Source organism: Onychostoma macrolepis, chromosome 14 (assembly GCF_012432095.1).
Source record: "Onychostoma macrolepis isolate SWU-2019 chromosome 14, ASM1243209v1, whole genome shotgun sequence".
Lineage (NCBI taxonomy): Eukaryota > Metazoa > Chordata > Actinopteri > Cypriniformes > Cyprinidae > Onychostoma > Onychostoma macrolepis.
This window is the reverse complement of record NC_081168.1, coordinates 22,552,310-22,574,435: the sequence shown is the minus strand read 5'-3', so window position 1 is coordinate 22,574,435 and position 22,126 is coordinate 22,552,310. Positions and strand designations below refer to the sequence as shown.

Below are 22,126 nucleotides of genomic sequence, written 5' to 3'. Positions count from 1 at the left end.
AAGAAATAAAATGTTCACAGCTCGCAGATGACACAACCATATTTTTGAGAAGTGAGAGAGAAATAGATGAAGCACTTACACAGTAAATTTCCCAGTGTTAACACAGGGAAATTTACTGTGCACTTTTAGACATTTCAAAGGGTTTTTACAGTAACTTACTGGCAACACTGTTGCCAGTAAGTTACTGTAATTAAGATTTACAGTAGCAAACTGTACTGTTTTACAGTAAATTACTGTAAAGAAATCCAATTAATCAGTATACTACTGTAATTTATTAATTTTAATATAGATTTCATTAGATTTTATTATTTTTATATAGAATTCATTTTATTATTACTCTAGGTACTACTGGCATTCAGTTAAAACAGACACAATAATTACAAAATATAAAATTCTTTATTTAAAACATTGCATGTATAACACTTAAAAATATAGTCTTCCAATGGACGTCTTAGGACGTTTTGCAGTGCATTAAATGTAAAATGTAAATGTAAATGCATTATGTTGTGTCCTCTGGATTCATCCTCACAAGAATCTTTAGGCAACAGAAACATAATGGAGAAAAAAGACAAACATCTGCAAAACCCAGGTGCTGCTCCCAAACGTGGCCACCATCTTTGCTCACCATCCACTTTGTTAGTGACAGAAATGTCTTCTCTGAAAAACAAGAAGTAGAAATGGCACACTTTTAAAAGACAAACTCCATATAGAATACACAAACCTTTCAAAACCATAGTTGGCCAACATTAACTACTAACACTGAACAAAATTTCACATTTGTTAACCTAATGTTAATATAAGATAAGCGTTGCTCGTTAAAAATTATTTTAATTTAGTAAGTTAAGTCAATAAGCTGACAAAAGTCGTTTGAAACAACAGCCCGCAGTTTACCATAGTAAGTTGACTAGTAAATGTTACTAATGTTAGGTAAACTGGTGTGCAAAAATCTGACACAAACACACAGACAAACGTACATATATTTTTACCTTGCTTGCTGGTCTTATTCTCTCGTAAAGTGCATCGACACACAGCGCAGATGTTCTCCGGAGCTCTCCCACTCTCGCGGGTTCATCCCTGGGCAAAACCCGTGGCGCTGCCCTGCTGGATCCGTGTCTTCCTCGGACGCGAGTGGCGCGGCGTGACTCGATAAAAAACAATATAGAACCCATTATATAGTAATATTATATACTATCTACTGTGAATGCGGACAGTAAAGTGATGCTCCGGTATATTTCTGACGTACAGATGCAATCCAAGCGTTCACGCTTTTTCTGACATGAAGTACAAACGGATTTTCCAATCATTAGAAGCGATGAAACACATCCAGTGTAGTCAGTCCCAAGCTGTTGCGGCGTTATAGACATGGTCGGCAAATTGTGTCAATCCAAATGTAAGAAATGAGGAAAATAAAACAACCTCAATAAAATGGCGCCAAAGCAGCCGTTACAGCAAATACAGTAGTATACAGCAAATTTTAAAAATACAGTAAGTCTCTGTATGTGGAGTCTGACGTCACAGAAAATTCCCATGATGCAAAGGGTATTACAGTTACATACTGTAAAGGGAATTTGCAGTATTATACTGGGTGATATACAGTAAATAACTGCAGAAATTACAGAAATGTCTAACAGTGTGTGTAGGAATGTTTTCGTCAGTTTCAGGCTTAATTGTTAATATCAATATATGTGAATTGTTTTCTTTAAAAGATATATCTGATGGTGAGGTGGAATTGTGTGGCATACCAGTTAAAAACCAAGTGTCTTATTTGGGGTTCAAAATATGCAGAAATCAAAAGGAAAGAACTGATTTAAATGATCTTCCACTAACTGATAAAGTACAAAAGAAATTTAACACTTGGTTAGTTAGAGATTTATCTTTGACTAGGAGGATATTGCTATCAAAAGCTGAAGGGCTGTCAAGATTGTCTTATACAGCAATGGTGTTGGATGCTCCAAAGTCAATTATCAGGCAAGTTAATGAGAAAATGTATAACTTTATTTGGAGGAATAGACCACATTACTTAAATAGAGAGATATTAGGTCATTTATATTATCAAGGTGGTTTAAATGCTATTGACTATTGACTAAAGTCAAATGGATTTAGAATTGTATCAAGTCTAATAACAAATTATGGTATTACAGTATATCCCAAATTTAGTTTTTGATCAAATTGGCGTATTAAATTTATCCTCAATTGTAACTTTGACATTAATACAATCCCTATTAGGCTTTCTAACTTTCATAGGCAAGCTCTGTTATCCTGGTTACTGGTGTACAAACACAATTTCTCTCCCCACAGATGTTTGATCTGGAATAATAAAGATATTAAATATAAGAATAAAACACTTTTTTTTGAACATTGGTTTAAGAATAATATTTTATTGGTGACACAGTTGCTTCGCCAGGATGGTAGTTTACTCTCTTATGGAGAATTTTTGGATAAAATCAAACTTCCAATTTCTGCAAAGGACTATGCAGTTGTCTTTGGTGCTATACCTTCTGGTCTTCTTCAATTGTTGTGTGTTACTGATGTTGCTGATTTGAATATAGCTATTGATTTAAATATAAAGTTAGATGGAGTTAGTATTCTTGATAGAAAATGCAACAATAACTTTCATAGACAGATTTATAGGCCCTTTAGGATTCCCCAGCTAAAAGTTTCTGGAATTCCCGCTGCCAAGATATTAAGTGGGAGGAGGCTTTTATGGTCTCCAGGAGATACTGCATCACCGATAAGATTCGTGAGGTTTCATTTAAAATTATTCACTGTATTTATCCAGTAAATGAGGTTATAAAAAGGTTTAAGAAAGACATTGATTTAATATGTGCGTTTTGTAATATGAATGATGAAAGTATTTACCATCTTTTTCTTGTTTGTATTTGTACTAAATTGTTTTGGAGTGATTTTAAAGTCTTCTTTAAGCAGATTTCTGGAATTGATATTACATTAGAAGACAGGAATATTTAATTTTTATGATAAGCCTTTAGAGAAGAACATTTGTTTTGTTCTTAATTTGTTTATTATGTTTGGGAAATATCACATTCATAAATGTCGATGGGCAAAAAGTACACCTAGTTTTGTGCATTTTAAATTTGAGCTTTGTCAGTATTTTAAAGCATTGGAGGATGCAAGGAATGCTAAGGCCAAAAAGACTATGGATTGTTGTAAAGCCTTGAAATGTTATCCTTTTTAAGGACTCTTATATTTATTTTGTAATTAGAGATATGGATTTGTTTTCAATACCCCTCTGTATATAGTTCTTCATTTTAGTTGTTTATTAAGCATTTTTTATTTTATTTTTTATCTGTAATATTTTTATTGATTTCTTGCTGTTATTATTTTTACACATTATGTGAGTTATTACTAAATAAAGCATTAAAAAAACAAAAAAACGCGATCTGTGATGACGTCCAAAAAAACAAAACAAAAAAACAAAACATACTGCTGCTGCATAAATAGCATATAAAATAACCCGTTGCAGATCTATACAGGTGGAGCTGGGGAAGGTGAAGGGTTTCAGAGGAACTCTGAAAGTGCGCTGCAAAATGCTCAAGCGGATGCTAAGAAATGTAATTTCTTTGAGCCCTGTAAATGTTACTGGAGTCGATAACGGGCAAACTGAGGAGAAAGGCCAAGTCGCCTGCTTCCGAGTCTACGTATAAGGGAATAGCACTACCCAGGGAAAAGGCGAGATGGGTTTGGATGGGACTAGCAGGGCCTGCAGTGGCCGAAGTTAGAATGTTTTGGACAAGGTTAAGAGGTATCAAGTAGTGTGGAATCCTACCAATGGCTAAGTTATTGATCAAGGAGCTTACTTCCCGTAGCATGTCGGTCATGAGGGTAGTTATAATTGAATTAATCAAAAGGTATCCTTAAAGAACTAAGGGCGAAAACCATGATTAATTGCTAATAAAACCCAATAGCTGTGGCAGTTTAAACTGATACCAGCTAAAGGGGAAAGACCAACCTTAAACAAATGTTTAATAAAACAACCTGTGAGATCGCTAGCCGCTCTGATGATTAGTTACAATAGTTACAATCGTACAACAAGGTTTATTAAGTTTTGCATTTGTCAAAGTCCTTTCAAATGGGAGGAGAGAGATAAGATGAAAAAAATAAAATGAGGTGAAGATCCCAGTAGTGTGATTTAAAATTCCAGTGTAACTGATTACATTTCACACTTCAAAACACACTGCAAAATACACCGCATTTGAACCCACAAAATGCTACAGGCTAACCGCTAGCCTTCAATGCTAATAGCTTTGCCTAGGCTTCAAGGCAAACTCATTAGCTTCAATTAGCTTTAGCTCATGCTAGGCTTTGTTTACAACAGCTCAAAATGGCGCTAGTGGACTGCACTTGCACCCGGGAAGTTATCTGGGAAAAGCCTCCGGGACTTCCTGGGTGACGGCTGTTGTTATGGTGACGTATACACCGGCCCTAAGCTAGCAGTGTAACACACACAAGCTATAGGTATACACAGTTTCAGTACATCACCGGAGATGTGAGTGCGTCTCACACTTGAACAACCAAAAAGCACTATTTAGATTCTTAGCTTTTCTTATAGTGCTGACAATCTCAACTCATTTAGAGTGAGGTAAATGTAGATTCACTGCAATTAATAAACGTTATTGAGATCTTGGCGGATCTTTGCACTTTATCAGTCTATCTGATAGACAAAAACACAGTGGATTTTCCTCACACAATTTTATTTGATCAAGATCGATAATTCTCCCACAGAACGTGTTTTTGGCCACTCCTTCTGAGCACGCGTCTGACGTTCACTAGTTTTAGTGAATTAAAATGGCAGAGACATTAGTTAGCTAAGTTAATGTCTCAAATCGGGAGATTTTCATAGCATAGATGAATTTGGAAGTGGAACACGCACTTAGCAAATTAAACTATGAAGGTCTTATAAAAGAGAAAACAAGGAACATGCTTGCTTTTTCTCCTGTGCTTAGAGTGACTTCTTTTGTCTCAACAGACAATTTATCATTCATTGCAATTCATTTCTTTAGACAAGTTATTGCATATTCATTCATTCAAATGCTAGCCATGCCATAACCATACAGTTAACACAAACAAAACTCTGCTTCTCTGTATCTAATCTATTTCTCCAGATAAAATAGGACCAAAACACAAACTGACTTGGTGTTATGAATTTTTAAGCCAAATTTGCCCACATTCTCCACCATAAATGTAAGGACTTAGCTCTTATTTTAGCTCTAGGAAATCCAATCTTAAAGATTCATGTTGATTTGATTAGACTGATTCAAAATTTATAGTATACACTTCAGCGTCACTATAGTGTCTAGCACTTAGTGTATCTTAGCAATTCTTTTTATTTCATGGCCAACAATAATAATACACAATTGGTTTGGGTTAACTTTGAGCAAAGGTAACGTGATCTGGGCAAAGTTTGACTTTAAAATACACGACACAAGACAAGGATTCTTTAGAAATGACACAGATGTTTATTTGCTATTCTATGGCACAGTAAACTAAACTAAAATAGACACACACACACATACACACGGTTCAGGAAAATGAGTTATTGCGAATAAGACCTAAGTCTAGCACTTTGATTTTGTTAAATTCAACCTGAGTAAGATCACAAAAACAGAGAACTTCTAGCTTATCGTTAAGGCTTTAGATTAATTCAACCAGTTCAGCAAGAGATTTTGTTAAAACTTGCGTTTGAGTTGACAGCTGATCTTTTGTTACAAAAACAAAACCTCTAAAGACAAAAACTCTAACACTCTCACACAATGGTCTCCTTTAAAGCTTTAGAAGAGATCTCAACAACTTTACACACTGTGCTCAGATATTTCTCCATAGGGTCATTCCACGAAATCGTAAGAAATAATCAAACATAGATTTAATATAACAATGAATAATTTAGCAATTTAAAAACATAACGATATGTATTCTTTCATAAATTACATAAAAAAGTAAATTAAATATTATTTTAAATCATTTAAATAGCATTTATGCTGATAAGGGTAAGGTCTTTGGCCTGTCCCTCACTATGATTTTTCTTTTTCAGCAGGACTTTTAATTTGCAAAATGATATAAAAATCACATTTGCATAATGTTTTAAATATTGTCTCAATGTTAAGCAATGTTTCTGGCACAAGTATCCATTTTTTCTTTATCATGCAGTGTCAATGCTGTTACCATTTTTAAAATGTAAATTTAAACAATTATTTATTACATTTAATATAATCAATATCTACAAGTAAAATCCTTTCAAAGTGTACAACATGTGCTTTTGTGAACTTGACTATTAGCTAGAAATTAGCAAATTCGTTTGAAATCGTCAAACCTGTGCTGTCATCCCTGTTACTTTTCAGAGTAACAGGTTTTGACATTTGGGTAACAGGGATGAAATAGATTAGGTGTCACCCTGTTTTTGAAGATTGTCTGTATAAAATTTAAACATTTTTAAAGGTCACCCTGGGTGTAATATTAAGCTAATGCCTATATCATTCAGTGGCATATGAGCATCAGTTACATTTTAGTTAGTATTATTGGTATTGCTGCTATTACTGTTGTTGTTAATGACCAGGATAGGATGATCAGTCTCAATAAAACTTTTTTTTCCATCACTCATTGTCAATAATGCACCCATGTAAATTCAATTACAAACAAGAGCAGCAAGGTGACTGCAGACCTTCACCCCAGTCTTGTAATGTTCAAGAAAGTCAAGATCTTGGTCTGGTTTCAGATGAACACAAAAAGACCAAGATCTGATCATCTTCCCTGGCTAATAATTGAACCAGATCAGCATATCTGAAGTTCTGTGAGGGGACACAGACAAACAAATGGACACAATGCAAAGTTCAGATGCACAAGCTCTAAGTGCCGTCTGAAATTTTCATCTAAAATGAGCATTTTTTCTCACGCTCCTATGTTTAGGTTCAGTCATTTCACTTTAAGGGCAATGTATAAGTCCTTTTCTATGCAATTAAAGTGAAATAACGTAACATAAATATAGGAGCCTGATAAAAATGCTAATTTTAGAAGAAAATTTGAGATGGCATTTAGATGCTTTTGCATCTGAACTCTTCACATTATCTAATTACAATACCCTTAAAACATTAGTGCTAAATCAACAATGAACTGACTTAAACTGAAAAACTGACTGTTTACTATTGTCATACAACTATACTAAGTAAGTGCAAAACAATATAATGCAACTTAAAATTTTAAAACTGTACAGTATTACGTAAACAAATATGTGCAGTGTGCTGAAGAATGTGTATCCTGGCTCTGGTCAGTCCTGTGACTGTGACGTCAATCCTGTTGCTGTCATTAATTTCATAAAAATTGTAAAAAATATATATTTGATACAGCCTTCCAGGTTTTGCCATTGTAACTTTAACTATATTTTATTTAGGACAAAGTCCTTTTTTAAAATATATATTTTTTCTTAATTGACATGTCCAAAATTAGGATGTTCTTGATCATCTGAATGACAAATATATATATATATATATATATATATATATATATATATATATATATTAAAAATCCAAAAATTGAAACAATCCCAGTGAAAAGAGGGAAAATGCTGCTCACATATGTGAAAACTATCACATAGTTCAAATTAAACTATAGTATCTAGTAACGCTTATGTCGGTAACAGGGTTGACAAAAATACCAAAACATGAGGTTGAAAAATAGTCATAAAATATAAAATTACATAGCCCGAGATGGCACAATACAATTTCTTGTCATTTTAAGGTGTCTTCATTTATATTTAAAAAATGTTGATTAAACTTATTTTATTTTTTAATTTTTCCAAGTGGAAAAGCCACTGATTTCGTGGAATGACCCCTTAGCTGAAGACTCTGGATCTCTCACATTTGTCTCCTCAAAAGTTCAAAAGAGATCTCAACAACATCACACACTGTGCTCAGATTTTTCTCCTACACTAAAGACTCGGGAGCTCTCACATTTATGTGCCTTTCAGCAAAGAAAGCTTCAGGGTTACATTTTCTGTAAATCAGTTTTGATTAAGGCATCCAGTACATTACTATTTCCAACAACAAATTATGTGCCTAAGTACATAAACATTGTCCTGTAAAAAGTAACATTATCTTTATTTCTGCATATCTCTCTCAATATAGACTTTAACTCTGAATTTATGATTTTTCCCTCTTTATTTAGTGCCTTTCAAATACTTGACTTGGTGCACACGTTGTAAAGTTGTAGAGATCTCTAAACTAAACTTTTGAGGAGATCAATGTGAGAGATCCGGAGTCTCTAGCTAAGGAGAAATATATGAGCACAGTATGTGATGTTGTTGAGATATTGTTTGAAACATTGGAGGAGACAAATATAAGACCACCAGAGTCTTTAGTTTAGGAGAAAAATCGTAGCACAATGTGTGATGTTGTTGAGATCTATTCTAAAACTATAAAGGAGACAAATATGAGACCACCAGAGTCTTTAGACTAGGAGAAATGTCTGAGCACAGTGTGTAAAATTGTTGATATCTCTTTTAAAGCTTTTATAGGAGACCATTGTGAGAGAGTTTTTGTCTCAGGAGACAAGTTTGAGAAGCAGGAGACTCAAGCAAAAATCTCCATTCGATCTTGAAGTAACCTTATTTCTTTTGAGATGTTAATGAGACCTCAGTTTTGATTTCTCTTTCCTATGGGACATTACACACTTAAAGTCTTCCAGGTTTTAAATATTTTTGTCCAGACTTCCAGAATCAATAAATTATTAATAATTTTGCAATAATGTGTGAATAATATGTCATCCATTAAAAAGTAACTGTAATCAGATTATAAGCATTTTAAAATGCATCATACTCTAATTACAAGTACTTAAATTTTGGAATCTAATTACGTAATCCAGATTGCATGTAATCAGTTAGCTAGCACTGATTACAACCATTATAAATATATTTACTGTCACTCACTTTTAATCAATTTAATGCGTCCTTGTCCTTGCTAAGTATTAATTTCCTTAACTAAAAAAAAAAAATGTTTGAATGATATTCAATATGCATTAATCATTCAGTACACGATTTCTGTTATCACACAAAATGTTGCATGATACAATTGTAAAATTGTTTAAGAAACTTACTAGTCCAGGTCAAGAGAAAGAGCAGCATGTGTGTGTGAGGTCTGCTTCTGTCAGTACTCAAAGTCACCAGCCACTGACATCACAACAATAGATCTGAAGAGTTTGAGTAAGTGCGGCTCTTTTCAAAATGTTTCTAGCTCCTCCTGCGCTGTTCTTAAGACCAGGACTGTGTCCGGAGGAGCTGTAAACCTCTGAGACGGACAGACAGGTGGTCAGTTTACTTCACACATACATTGAGTTTTCACGAGTTTCACATTAAGACAGTTCAGGCTTCATTGTCATGAAAAACAGACAAACGTGTCGACTGTGATTGATTTATGTATTTTAGAAGGACAGTGATCTCTTGTTGCCTTTTTTTGTGTCCTTATTCTTTATTGTTTCACAGTTGTGTAATATCTTGGAGTCCAGACGTTCAGATTTGTGTGGATTTGAAGACGTCTCCGGTGTGTCGGTGTGGTCAGGATGTACGGGCTGCTGTGTGAAAGTCTTCATGACTTTATTAAGGAGTCGTACGGTGATGATGTGTGGAAACTGGTCAGAGAGAGAGCCGATGTCAGACTGCACTCCTTCGTAACTCATCAGGTTAGAATATCTTACTACTGTGATTAAACATGACAATTGTCTGTGTGATTAGGGATCTTAGACTGAAAGGCTTTTCATCTATTTTAAGACACACATACAAGAAACAGGCATTTCATTTATAAAAAGTGTTAAATTATAACTAATTCCTAAATTTATATCTAAAAATAACAAGCTGAGTGGGATCAGTGTAGCACAAATAAACAAATAGTTATTGTTTCAGATAAGTATAAATGCGTTCACGTGAAGCATTTCCCCAAAAATGATATTTTTTCCAAATGTTATATATAATTTTTTTATTTTTTTTTATTTACATTTTATACACACAGTTAATGTTTAAATCATATCAGTATATCTTAAAATTTGATCAATATTGGGTTATGGCTGAAACTATTAAAATTGTCACCTTGATTATAGATTTTAGACAAAGATGCATTTTTAGATGCACATACTGTTTTCACTCCATAGTATTAGATATATATATATATATAAAAGTTAAATTATAAGCAAAAAATGGCAACTAAGTTTTCATTCATTTGAGAAGATACGCATTTAATATATCCAGTATTTACAGGAAAATACTATTTCAGTCTTTATACTTCAAAATGTAATTCAGTGCGTTACTTTCTGTTTTTCTGTAACATTACTGCAATTTTCTAGCAATTTCTGAGTGAAAAGCATTTCAAAGTAAATGCTCCACTTGTTTTCTCTGTGTATACGTGTTTGTGTAGGTCTACAGTGAGAGTGTGATTCCTCGTATCGCGAAAGCAGCGAGTGGCGTCACGGGAACCCCCTATAATGAGCTCATGAACTCATGGGGGGTTTATTTCCTGGGATTTGTGGGGAAATACGGATATGACAGAATCCTTAAGGCATGTTCAGGGTTGTGTGGGTCTGTGGACATTTACATGATGTGAATTACCCAAGTAGCTCATTCAACATCCTTGTTTTTTTTCGAGGAACAACATTGTCATTAAACAATCATGATCCTAAAACTAATCCAATGACGCATGTATTGCATCCTCTGGTGTGTTTTTGTCTCTTATACTGTGTGTCAGGTGTTAGGCCGCCATGTGCGTGACTTTGTGAATGGTCTGGATAACCTGCATGAGTACCTGCGCTTCAGTTACCCAAAAGTCCAGCCGCCGACCTTCTTCTGCCAGGAGGAATCAGCTACAGGAGTTACACTGCATTACAGGTGTGTGTGTGTGTGTCAGATCAGAAAGCTTTTGTCATTCAACACATACAATACTGTTCAAAAGTTTGGGGTCGATAAGATTTTTATTTTATAGATATTAACTTTTATATACATTCATTTGAGCTGCGTTTATTTGATCAAAAATACAGTAAACAGTAGTATTTTGAATATTATTGTTTTATCAATTTTATAAATATAATCAATATAGTCAAGTGATCCTTCAGAAATCATACTAATATGCTTATTTGTTGCTCAATAAATATTTCCTATTATTATCAATGCTAAAAACAGTTGAGTTGCTTAATATTTTTGACAGTGACTGATTCTTTTTTAGGATTTTTTGATAATTAGAAAGTTCAAAATAACAGCATTTGTTTGAAATTAGTGCTGTGAAACGATTAATCGCATCCAAAATAAAAGTTTTTGTTTACATAATATATGTGTGTATTCTGTGTATATTTATTATATATAAATACGAACACATGCATGTATATATTTAAGAAAAATATGTTATGTCTATATATTAAATATATTTATATATAATTTAAAATATAAGAATATAAATATATAAATGTACATACATGTAAATATTTTCAAAATATACACTGTATGTGTGTGCATTTTGTATATACATAATAAATATACACAGTACACATGCATATATTATGTAAACAAAACTTTTATTTTGGATGTGATTTATCACGATGAATCGTTTGACAGCACTATTTGAAATACAAATCTTTTTTAATATTATTGAAAAATATTATTATGTTGTTAGAAAAAAGTCTTACTAACTGCAAACTTTTGAACAGTAGAAATTGACTTGGAGAAATTTAATAAAACGTATTAATCCACAGGAAAAATAATTCACACGATTAATTTATCTGAATTTCTCATAATGACTCGATAAAGTCACAGTAGTCCAGAGTTCTCGACTCGTCTCTGTGTGTTTGGTCAGGAGCAAACGTAAAGGTTACCTGCACTACGCCATGGGTCAGCTGAGACAGATGGGAAAACAGTTCTACGACACTGACATCCATGTTGAGGTTTTGTCCGAGCAGCTGGTGGGAGATTATTCTCATGTCACCATGAGGTGAGACGCATGACAACATATTTATTCACCTGATGCAGGAATCATCTGTTGTGCCTGTTGTGCTTGTGGTATTAAACAAACATAATTCAAATAGTAACCAGAATTTGTGGATGTTGCACAACTGAGTATTAAACCTTACAGGACATGTGGCAGATGTAATAAAACAGTGGTATTTTGATTTCAGATTAAACTTTGATAACTCTGCGTATCGATATATCCAGAAGGAGGATGAAGAGGAACAAGAGATCCTCCCCATCACCAGTGACTTTTTCTTTGAAGTTTTTCCCTTCAACATTGTTTTCAGACAGGTGACTTTGTTTTCCTCTCATCTCATCTCATCTCATCTCAAACCGTGGTATATAATTTTTATCTTCTGATGCAATAGGACATGGTTGTGCACAATGTAGGCTCTGGATTGGCAACCGTCTTTCCTGATCTGGATGGGAAGAAGATCAATGACGCTTTTCTGCTTGCTCGTCCTCTTGTGGAGTTCACATGGAACATGGCAAGTCATTTTTAATATTAATACATTCAAATATTGAATTAATTATGGTAATATAATTTAATTTTAATAATAATGCATTTAAAATATAGACATATAGATAGATAGATAAAATACTTAAATAGCTGATGATAGTTCATGACAAGTAATATTTCATATTAAAATATTTTATTATTTGTATTATTTGTACAGTATATACTATAATATATAAAATATATTATAGTATACTAAAATATAAAATAGTATAATATAATATAATATTTTGTATTCATATTTAAATTACTATAATTATTTGTAAATATAAACATGTATATATTAAATAATAATTATTAATCATATAATATTTATATATAATTTGAATTAATAGTTAGTTTTTTTAAATTACAATTTAAAATAGCGGTTTTCTATCTGAATATATTTTAAAATGTAATTTATTCCTGTAAACACATGCTAGTTAGTCTTTGCTTATCCACATCATTTAATAAATCAAATAATAAATCAAAACTCCAAACCGTTAAATTACATCTTTATATTGAAGAAAATCAGTCAATAAATGAAACAATGGATTCTGTGACAGATCATCTCCCATCCCAACAACCTGTTTGAGATCATGTCTAAGGAGCCGGTGAAACGAGAGAGGAACCTTCATAACAGAGTGCAGAGTAAGGAAGGTCCTACTGACCATCTACTGTACATTCACTGAAGCTCTCAGATCTACAGCTGGATCTAATGTGTTTTCATCAGATGATTCTGTTCTTTCTGTGTCTCACAGACTCTGATTATGAGAATGCCAATCGCTCAGCAGACGTGGATGTGGAGCTGATGGCCTTTCAGTCAATTATAGGGGATGATTATAAAGGTCAGTCATTTCTCTGTCTTTACTGAGATTCTTCCCATTTTGGACAGTGATTTAACATTGAAATTAATTCTAGTCTCAATATATTTGATGCTTAAGAGGAAAACACATTAATAAAGTAATGCTAACATGTTTGTTGTCCTCTAATGGTGCTAGATGGAAACAGCGCTAATGCGATGGAGAGCTGGGGTGATGGCAGCCGCTGCCTGAAACTGAAGGGTCAGATGAGATACATGCCAGAGTGGGAGTCCATCATCTTCCTGGGCACTCCAGTGTAAGACACAAAACACACACATTAAACAGTGCGGCTGTATTTCTGTTCATTTTGTGTATGCATAATAATTATAGTGCTTAAAAGCAGGTTCTGTGTATGTGTGCGCTGTCTTTGCAGCATGGAGAGTTTAAGTGCCATGTTTAAGACAGGTCTGTACATCAATGACCTGAGCATGCATGACTCGAGCAGAGATCTGGTGCTGGCAGGAACTCAGCAGTCTGAAGAGCTCAAGAGAGCCCTCATACAGGTACAGCTGTCGGGCCTCAAGAGCGCCCTGCTTTTTATGGACTCATTGACAGAAATACAGTTCAGGCTCATTTTGCTCCATGTGTGTCACTCTTGCACTGTAGGAGTCTGAGAAAGAATTTTGACTAGAGGTGTAATGGTACGTGTATCGGTTCACGGGCAGGTCCAAATGGAAGTGATCATCCCTATCCCCTTGGAGTGGGGACTTTGGAGTGAGCAGGGCACGTGCGTGCCATTATGTAGTCGTTTGGAATGCACCTGGTGAACGGTGCGTAATTTCCTCATTATCTTCAGCTAGGAAGTTCCCACGACAACGCAGCACGGTGTGCGTCAGCAGATTCGCTGACGGACAACCGCATAAAAAAAATATACATTTTACATTTTAAAAAGTTTTATATATATTGTTTTTTTATATATTATATAGCATATTTTAAAAACTTTTTAAAATATAAAATGCATGTTTATTTGCAACAGTTATGCTAACAACAATAAAAAGACTGTTGACATTTAAACAGCGAATCTGCTGACGCACACCGTGCTGCGTTGTCACGGAAACTTCCTAGCTGAAGATAATGAGGAAATTACGCACCATTCACCAGGTGCATTCCAAACGACTACATAATGGCACGCACGTGCCCTGCTCCAAAGTCTCCACTCCAAGGGGATAAGGATGATCACTTCCATTTGGACCTGCCCGTGAACCGATACACGATACGCTTACCGTTACACCCCTAATTTTGACTTATATGTGAATAAAAAAAAACAAAACAAAACAAAAAATTTCAGTATCATTCAGTATATATATTTTTTTAATATCTGTATGATTTTAATTCATTTTTATTTCTGTTTTTAATTCAGTTTTGGATTGCATTGGAGAACTGATTTCTTTCCTTTCCCTTAGTGGTCTATTTTAAAGTGTAAAAGCATTCTCAACAACACATGTTAAGGGCATCACAGACCTGTTCTCCTCTTGTTGACTGTCCTTCATTCTCTATATCTTTGTTTTTCTCTGTCTGCCCCACAGGAGCAAAAGAAATCCAGTAAACTAGAGGAAAGCATGAAAATGTTGGACTATGAGATGAAAAAGACGGATGATCTTCTGTACAGAATGATTCCCAAACCTGTTGCTAAGCGACTGCGGAAAGGAGAACCAGCTGTGAACACCTGTGAGGTTAGAACATCTGCACCTTTAACTTTATGAAAGCGTTACGAGTGTCTAGACCAATTAGTCTTGTTTTTCCATTTGGATTTTTGGATTTTCATGAAAGTTTTTGTTCTTATTACTGAAAATGTTATCTCTAAAAACTCGTGCAACAAAATATTAATTATATTTTAAAATATTATTTATTCCTGTGATGGCAAAGCTGAATTTTCATACTTCAGCATCCTTGCTGAATAAAAATATTGATTTCTTAAAAAAAAAACAAAAAAAACCTCAGCGATTAATTATGAGCTTCAACATTTTTTTAACAAGTGAAGCTAGTGAACTTTCAGGAATGGGCCATATTTAAAGGAATAGGTCACCCAAAAATGTCCTTAAAATTTATTCATCCAGGCCATCCAAGATGTAGTAGAGTTTGTGTCTTCATGGGAACAGATTTGAAGAAATGTAGCATTACATCACTTGCTCAGCAATGGATCCTCTGCAGTGAATGGGTGCCATCAGAATGAGAGTCCAAACAGCTGATGAAAACATAACAGTAATCCACACGACTCCAGTCCATCAATTAACATCTTCTGAAGTGAAAAACTGCTTTTGATGTGAGAGGACAACAGGCGATGCACCTTTTCACTGGAGGAATGTTATTATGAATTATGGACTGGTATTTTGGCCAGAAGCGACAGATTTATTTCTTAAAAACACACAGCTTTTCACTTCACAAATCGTTAATTGATGGACTGGATTGGTGTGGATTACTTGTGGATTATTGTGATGTTTTGGTCAGCTGTTTGGACTCTCATTCTGACGGCACCCATTTACAATTTTAATTTTTGGTGAACTGTTCCTTCAAACTCTGACTGGTTTAATCATTTTATTTAGTCTCAACTTTTGATCATTAATGTCTATATCTGATCATTTTCAGGTGTTTCCTGATGTGACCATCTTGTTCAGCGATGTGGTGGGCTTCACTCGGATCTGCAGTCATATCACACCCATGCAGGTGGTCTCCATGCTCAACACCATGTACACGCTCTTCGACACGCTCAGTGAGAAACACAGAGTGTTTAAGGTGAGCTCATTTCTTCTGTGGTTCCAGCACGATCACATGTTGATACAGATGTTCCTCACACTGATGTGTATGTGTTTCAGGTTGAAACTATAGGTGATGCCTACATGGTGGTGGCAGGCGCTCCAGAAAAGACCAAGTATCACGCTCACAATATTTGTGACATGGCTCTAGATATGGTTCGCTCTATTGATCATCTCAAAGACCCGTCCAACGGAAACAACATCCAGATTCGTGTGGGTACGTCTTCTCTCTTTTATGCAATAATTGTTTTTTTCATTATTTAATAATATAATATAATGAGCAATTTCACGTAATATACACTTCTGTATGTTTTTTTAATGTTTTAAAAATAAGTCTTTTATGCTTTCCAAGACTGCATTTATTTAATCAAAAACAGTAATATTGTAAAATATTATTTCAGTTTAGAATAACTGTTTTCTATTTGAATATATTTTAAAATGTAATTTATTCCTGTGATCAAAGCTGAATTTTCAGCATCATTTCTCCAGTCCTCAGAAATCGATCTCATATGCAGATTTGCTGCTCAGGAAACATTCTGTGATGAATAGAAAGTTCAGAAGAACAGCATTTATTTGAAGCATCTTTTGTAACATTAACATCTTTACTCTGTCTTTTGATTAATTTAATGCATTCTTGCTAAACATAAGTCTTAAGTTTTATTATGACTGTGCTATTTTGACCTTCTCTTAGGAATTCACTCTGGTATGGTGGTGGCTGGGGTCGTAGGTCACAAGATGCCTCGCTACGGTCTTCATGGTGATACAGTCCACACGGCTTCTGCCATGGAGAGCAATGGGAAGGTAGATGAAAGTGCAACTTCATACATATTTGCACTGTCTTTATTATACTTCATCATATATATTGCACACACATTTGTGTGTCCTTAATTTGAGCATTTAGTTGAAGCAGGAGTGATGGGGTTAGTCCAGTTTTAATCAAAAGCCCCATAATATCACACACTCATTAGATTGATGTTTGTTGGTTTTATTGAGCGTTCCTCTGTTTATAATAGGACTGAATTCCTAGTGGCTGTTCACAGGCCTGAACGCCTGCTGTCTGATTGACATTTGACTCTATTGATCGTTATCTATAGGAAATGCACATTCAGCTGAGCAGCGCTACTTATGAGCACCTGAAAGGAAGTCACTTTATCTTCGAGAGACGTGGTACCATCACCATCAAGGTCAGTCGCTAAGTAACTGGACCGAAAAATCAACCCAAAGCTTGTTTACCCAGACGTTCTCAAACAGCACCACCGGAGGTCATAATGAGCCATAATAACAGAGATGCTGCTTTAGCAAACTAATAAATAATTGTATTTTATTTTTTGCATAATTTCTCTTATGTGACTGCAGTATGTGACTATATTTGAGCTTCAGGAAAGCATACAGACACACTTTTTTAAATACAAAATTTATATTTAAAATAGTTGTTTTAAATACCTCTTTTTGTAGATTGTTAGAAGTATAATGTTAAATGTTAACTGTTTTTACCTGTTTTTCTTTTTCATATTGTGATTTTTAGTGACTTGTATTGAATCAAATGATCAGTTTGATCCAGAACATAACATTCATACTCGTAATTTTAACATAATACAGGGATAATGCTTTCATTTGAAAGATATGACTGATCCGCTAACAAACTACAACTACTTGATTGATGTAATATGTTTTTCTCTGACAGGGGAATGTGGAGATTGAGACGTACTGGCTGAAAGGTAAGAGAGATAAAGATGGAAACGCTCAAGCCGCATGCCCACAGTTTGAAGCCCAGACCATCAGTAAAGCCGCCATCTCTGCCCCCGAACCGCCCATCGATGAGGAAGTGCTTGTAAATGCATGATATATTATGAGCAAAAGAGTTAAAATGACCATAGCAGTTCTCTTAGATGGAGTTTGAAGCAATGATCTGAACTTCAAGTCAACATGAAATCAAAATTTAATCTAGTTATGGTGCTTATGCATGTTCCTAGTCTTATTGTAAAGCATTATAACCCCAACCTCCCCAAAATTAAATTATTAAATTATTAAATTAAATTAAATTAAATTAAATTAAATTAAATTAAATTAAATTAAATTAAATTAAATTAAATTAAATTAAATTAAATTAAATTAAATTAAATTAAATTATTAAATTATTTTATTTTATTTTATTTTATTTTATTTTATTTTATTTTATTTTATTTTATTTTATTTTATTTTATGTAGTTTTACTCAGAAATGTCACATTATGAAAGTTGATAATAATAATAATAATAATAATATTGAAGATGATTATGATGATTATTGTTGTGTATTATTTAATTCATATAAATATTACTGCATATTGTGTCATATTGTACATTAGTATAACATATGTTAATATAATTATATTATTACTATTTAACAAATTATTAATTAATTATAATGATTATTATTATATTATTAATTAATTATAATTTTTTAATCAATTAAGAATTGTATTATTTCACATTATTTTTTTTTGAGAATGATGTTTTTAAAAGCTGTTTTCAGAATGGCTAAGAACACTGTTATTTTTCCGGATGGATTTTGGCCCTCAGGTGTTCCCCTCAGTGGCAGGTGAGGATGAGGACGATGTGAAATCTATTCACTCTCACCGCATGAAGATGGAAACCTCTGGGAACTCTCTGGAGGAGTCGATGGAGGAGTGTCGGGTTGAAGAAACATCCGTCAGTAAGGTGAGATCTGTGATTGCTGGGCCTGTGTGAACGAGTGATGAGATATTACACAACGACCCATGATAATATCAAACACTGTCTCTCATTCTCATTATAAGGACGCTCTTCAGGACAGCAGTCTGCTGGACCCGCACATTGAACTCGACTCGGCTGAGTTTGACGATCGAGATTCAATAATGGAGTCTCCCGCCGGCTCGTGTGACTCCCACGGCTCTGAGAAGAGCACCATGTGCTCTGTGTGCTAAACATAGTGATCATGACATGGCTTTGAAATTTGATTTCTGAGAGTCTTTTTTTAAAATGTTTCAGCCTTTTTGACTTTCATAGTCCATCCTCAGAATCATATGGCTATTGATCTGCATATGTTTCCCAAAGAATTCTGTAAATTGGATTCACTGGATTGTCTTGTAAATAGATTAGAGGTATTATTGAACTGAAATGTGCTTATTGTGTTGGCTTCTCATCTGTATTCAGTCTCATTCAGGTTAAAGCTTTATAAATCTTTGTTCCCTTTGGCTGGTTTCATGCTTTATATTGACATATACCTTTATTTGTTCATTTTTAATGAATCTCTTGATAAAAAATGAAAAGGTCATATTTCATCCCATTTCATCAATCAAAAGGAAAAAATATTTGTTTTATATAGAAGATAGATAGATAGAATATTTTGTTTTCATAGAGAAAACGAAAGCTTAGGTTTAGAAAAATGAATCTTAGGTTATTTTATTCTATTTATTATTATTTATTTATTTATTTATTTTTGACATTATTTGTATGGCAATTAAGCACATTCCACCAGATTTTCATTTAGTAATTAAAACCATTCTTTCCAGAAACAATGATTTAAATAAATAAATAAAATTAGCATAAATTAAGCAGTGCAACAAATATTACCATGATGTATAAATATTTAGCATCCTTTTCTTGCAGAATGCTCAATCGGGAAGTATTTACTTGACATTAAAATAATGACAGAATTTTATATACCATTTAAAACTTGATGTTTTCGAAATAAGTCTCTTCTGCTCGCCAAAGCTGAATTTATTTAACCAAAAATACAGTAAGATCAGTAATATTGTAAAATGTTAGTACAATTTGAAACAAGTCTTTTTAATTTTAGAAAATATTTTAAAATATAAGCTTTTGTGCTGAAACATTGATGCATTTTTTATTTTTTTAAATTTGATAAGTAGAAAGTTTTAAAAACAGGTTTTATTGGACATTGAGCATATTTTACTGTCAATTTTGATCAATTTAATATGTCCTTGCTAAAATGATTAATGATTAAAAATCTAAATAAATAAATCAAACTTTTGAAAGTCTATATTTTTTGCTTTTTAATTGGGGTAAAATATGAGCTGAACATGTATTAGTTTTCGTAAGATTCGTCCAGTATTTGTTCCTGAACACTTGTTTGCTGTTAAAGTCATTGAATTCATGCAGGATGAAATGTTCTGGGTTCTGTACTTCATCTGTCAACATTGTGTGTGACGTGTGGGCCATTACCACAGGAAATCATTCGAACTTTCCTCTCAGCTTGTAAAAACAAACAAAAATCACGATTGCATAATGCATTCATAACGGTCTTGTTTACAGCACTAGTAATTCTTCTGTAGAGAAATTTGAGCTGTAAAGTTTAAATTGTTCATAAGCAATGTGGCTCTACAGTTGCATTATGTAATTCCTGTGAGTGCAGTTTCATCCATGTATAACACGTCGTATAAAGTGGTGCTATACATGCCTGACTGTTATCATGTGTGTATTATGTGAGAGTTACTGTGTTTATTAGCTTTAAATGGTCATGGATAGAGTAAAAAATATATGTTTACGCAACAGTTAGTGATGCTGCTGTCCTGTTAACACACGTTTATGTCTTGTAGCTTTGCTTCAGAAAGATTTATCCCAGTGCAATGCCCCACTGACTTCCATTGTAAGTGTTTTAATGTAATCGCTTGTTTTTGTTTGTCTTTACAATCTGAGAGACGGGTCAAAATTATTTCAAGTGGCAATTTACCATCACAGATGACACTTTGCAGCTCTTCTCAAGAATCGTCTGATAATTTCACACATCACTTCTCCTGCATTATATTATTTACGCAGAAAACAGTCATTTCAGTTTCTGTTATGAGACCAAGTAGAATAGAACTGGCAAAGAAAAGCTATGTTCTGTTTTTCATCCAGTCAAACCAAACCAAAGTTTATACGTTTTGGGTTTGTAAGCGGGTTTTTTTTGTTAAAGAAATGTTTTATGCTCACCAAAACTGCATTTATTTAATTAAAAAAAAAAATCTTTAAATAAGGCATGTTTTAATATTAATTTAAAATAAGTGTTTTCTATGTTAATGTATTTTAAAATGTCTTTTATTCTGCTGATGTAAAGCTGAATTTTTAGAATTATTACTCCAGTCTTCAGTGTCACATGATCCTTCAGAAATCATTCTGATATGATCACATTTCTGATTATTATCAGTGTTGAAAATAGTTGTGCTGATTAATATTTTTGTAGAAACTGTAATACATTTTATTACAGGGTTTACTGATGAAAATTAAGTTGAAAAGAACAGCATTTAGCAAAATAGAAAATATGTTTTGACTGTCACATTTGATCAATTTAAAGTGTAATTTCTGAATAAAAGTGTTAATAAAAAAAAACTTTTGAACAGCATAGTGTTTTATTTTTATATATGCATATTTATTATTATAATTTTTTTTAAATATGACTAAATTAAATACTAATTCATTTACTTTGCAGTTTCTATTCCTCAAAAATAAAGGAAGGAAGGAAGGAAAGAAAGAAAGAAAGAAAGAAAGAAAGAAAGAAAAAGAATAAAAGAAAGAAAGAAAGAAAGACAAACAAACAAACAATATAAACTAGTGATTTAGTTTCTTCCAGAGGTGTTCTCCAGCAGGATCTGGAGTCTTTCTCAGATGGTGTTTCCCAGCGAGGGGCTGGAGGAGCTGCGTCTGAAGGTGGCGTCCTCTCTGTCCAGACTGCAGCCGGAGTTTTCCCGCCCGTCTTTGGGTGATGTCTGCAGTGTGCAGTGGAAGCAGAAGGCGTAGAAGAACGCCACCAAGAGCAGGAAGCAGACGATGCAGAAGATGATGACTATGAGGATGGTGTGAATGTGTGTGTACATGTCTTCAGATGGGAACCCAGGGCTGAATGTCGGGGTCACTGCAGAGGTCACATTCCCACCGCCGACATACCCCTCAGAGCTGAGGTGTGCCACACCACTCATGACGGCAAGGGGAATTATAGGTAACCTGGTGTAGAGGTGAAGACAGTTTTAAATGTTTTTAAACAAGTCTCTTATGCTCACCAAAGCTGC

The 22,126-nt window shown here is 33.9% G+C and overlaps 1 protein-coding gene across 1 annotated transcript; it reads left to right on the top strand.

Moving 5' to 3' along the window:
- Nucleotides 1–862: 862 nt before the first annotated feature.
- Nucleotides 863–19,286, top strand: LOC131553126 (soluble guanylate cyclase 88E-like). The gene is made up of 19 exons (XM_058797549.1): nucleotides 863–895; nucleotides 9,485–9,681; nucleotides 10,410–10,550; nucleotides 10,737–10,876; nucleotides 11,835–11,969; nucleotides 12,154–12,277; nucleotides 12,355–12,474; nucleotides 13,049–13,133; nucleotides 13,244–13,330; nucleotides 13,484–13,601; nucleotides 13,719–13,848; nucleotides 14,872–15,018; nucleotides 15,932–16,078; nucleotides 16,159–16,315; nucleotides 16,790–16,899; nucleotides 17,193–17,282; nucleotides 17,783–17,929; nucleotides 18,660–18,797; nucleotides 18,896–19,286. Exons 2-19 carry the CDS (start codon nucleotides 9,562–9,564, stop codon nucleotides 19,040–19,042), a joined length of 2,283 nt encoding a protein of 760 aa, XP_058653532.1. The 5' UTR covers nucleotides 863–895; nucleotides 9,485–9,561; the 3' UTR covers nucleotides 19,043–19,286.
- Nucleotides 19,287–22,126: the final 2,840 nt, after the last annotated feature.

Coding starts and splice junctions, on each gene's coding strand:
- LOC131553126 (XM_058797549.1), top strand. CDS start 9,562: ATGTACGGGCTGCTGTGTGAAAGTCTTCATGACTTTATTAAGGAGTCG. Junction 11,970..12,153: donor TATTCTCATGTCACCATGAG/GTGAGACGCATG, acceptor TTTTGATTTCAG/ATTAAACTTTGATAACTCTG. Junction 16,900..17,192: donor CCATGGAGAGCAATGGGAAG/GTAGATGAAAGT, acceptor CGTTATCTATAG/GAAATGCACATTCAGCTGAG.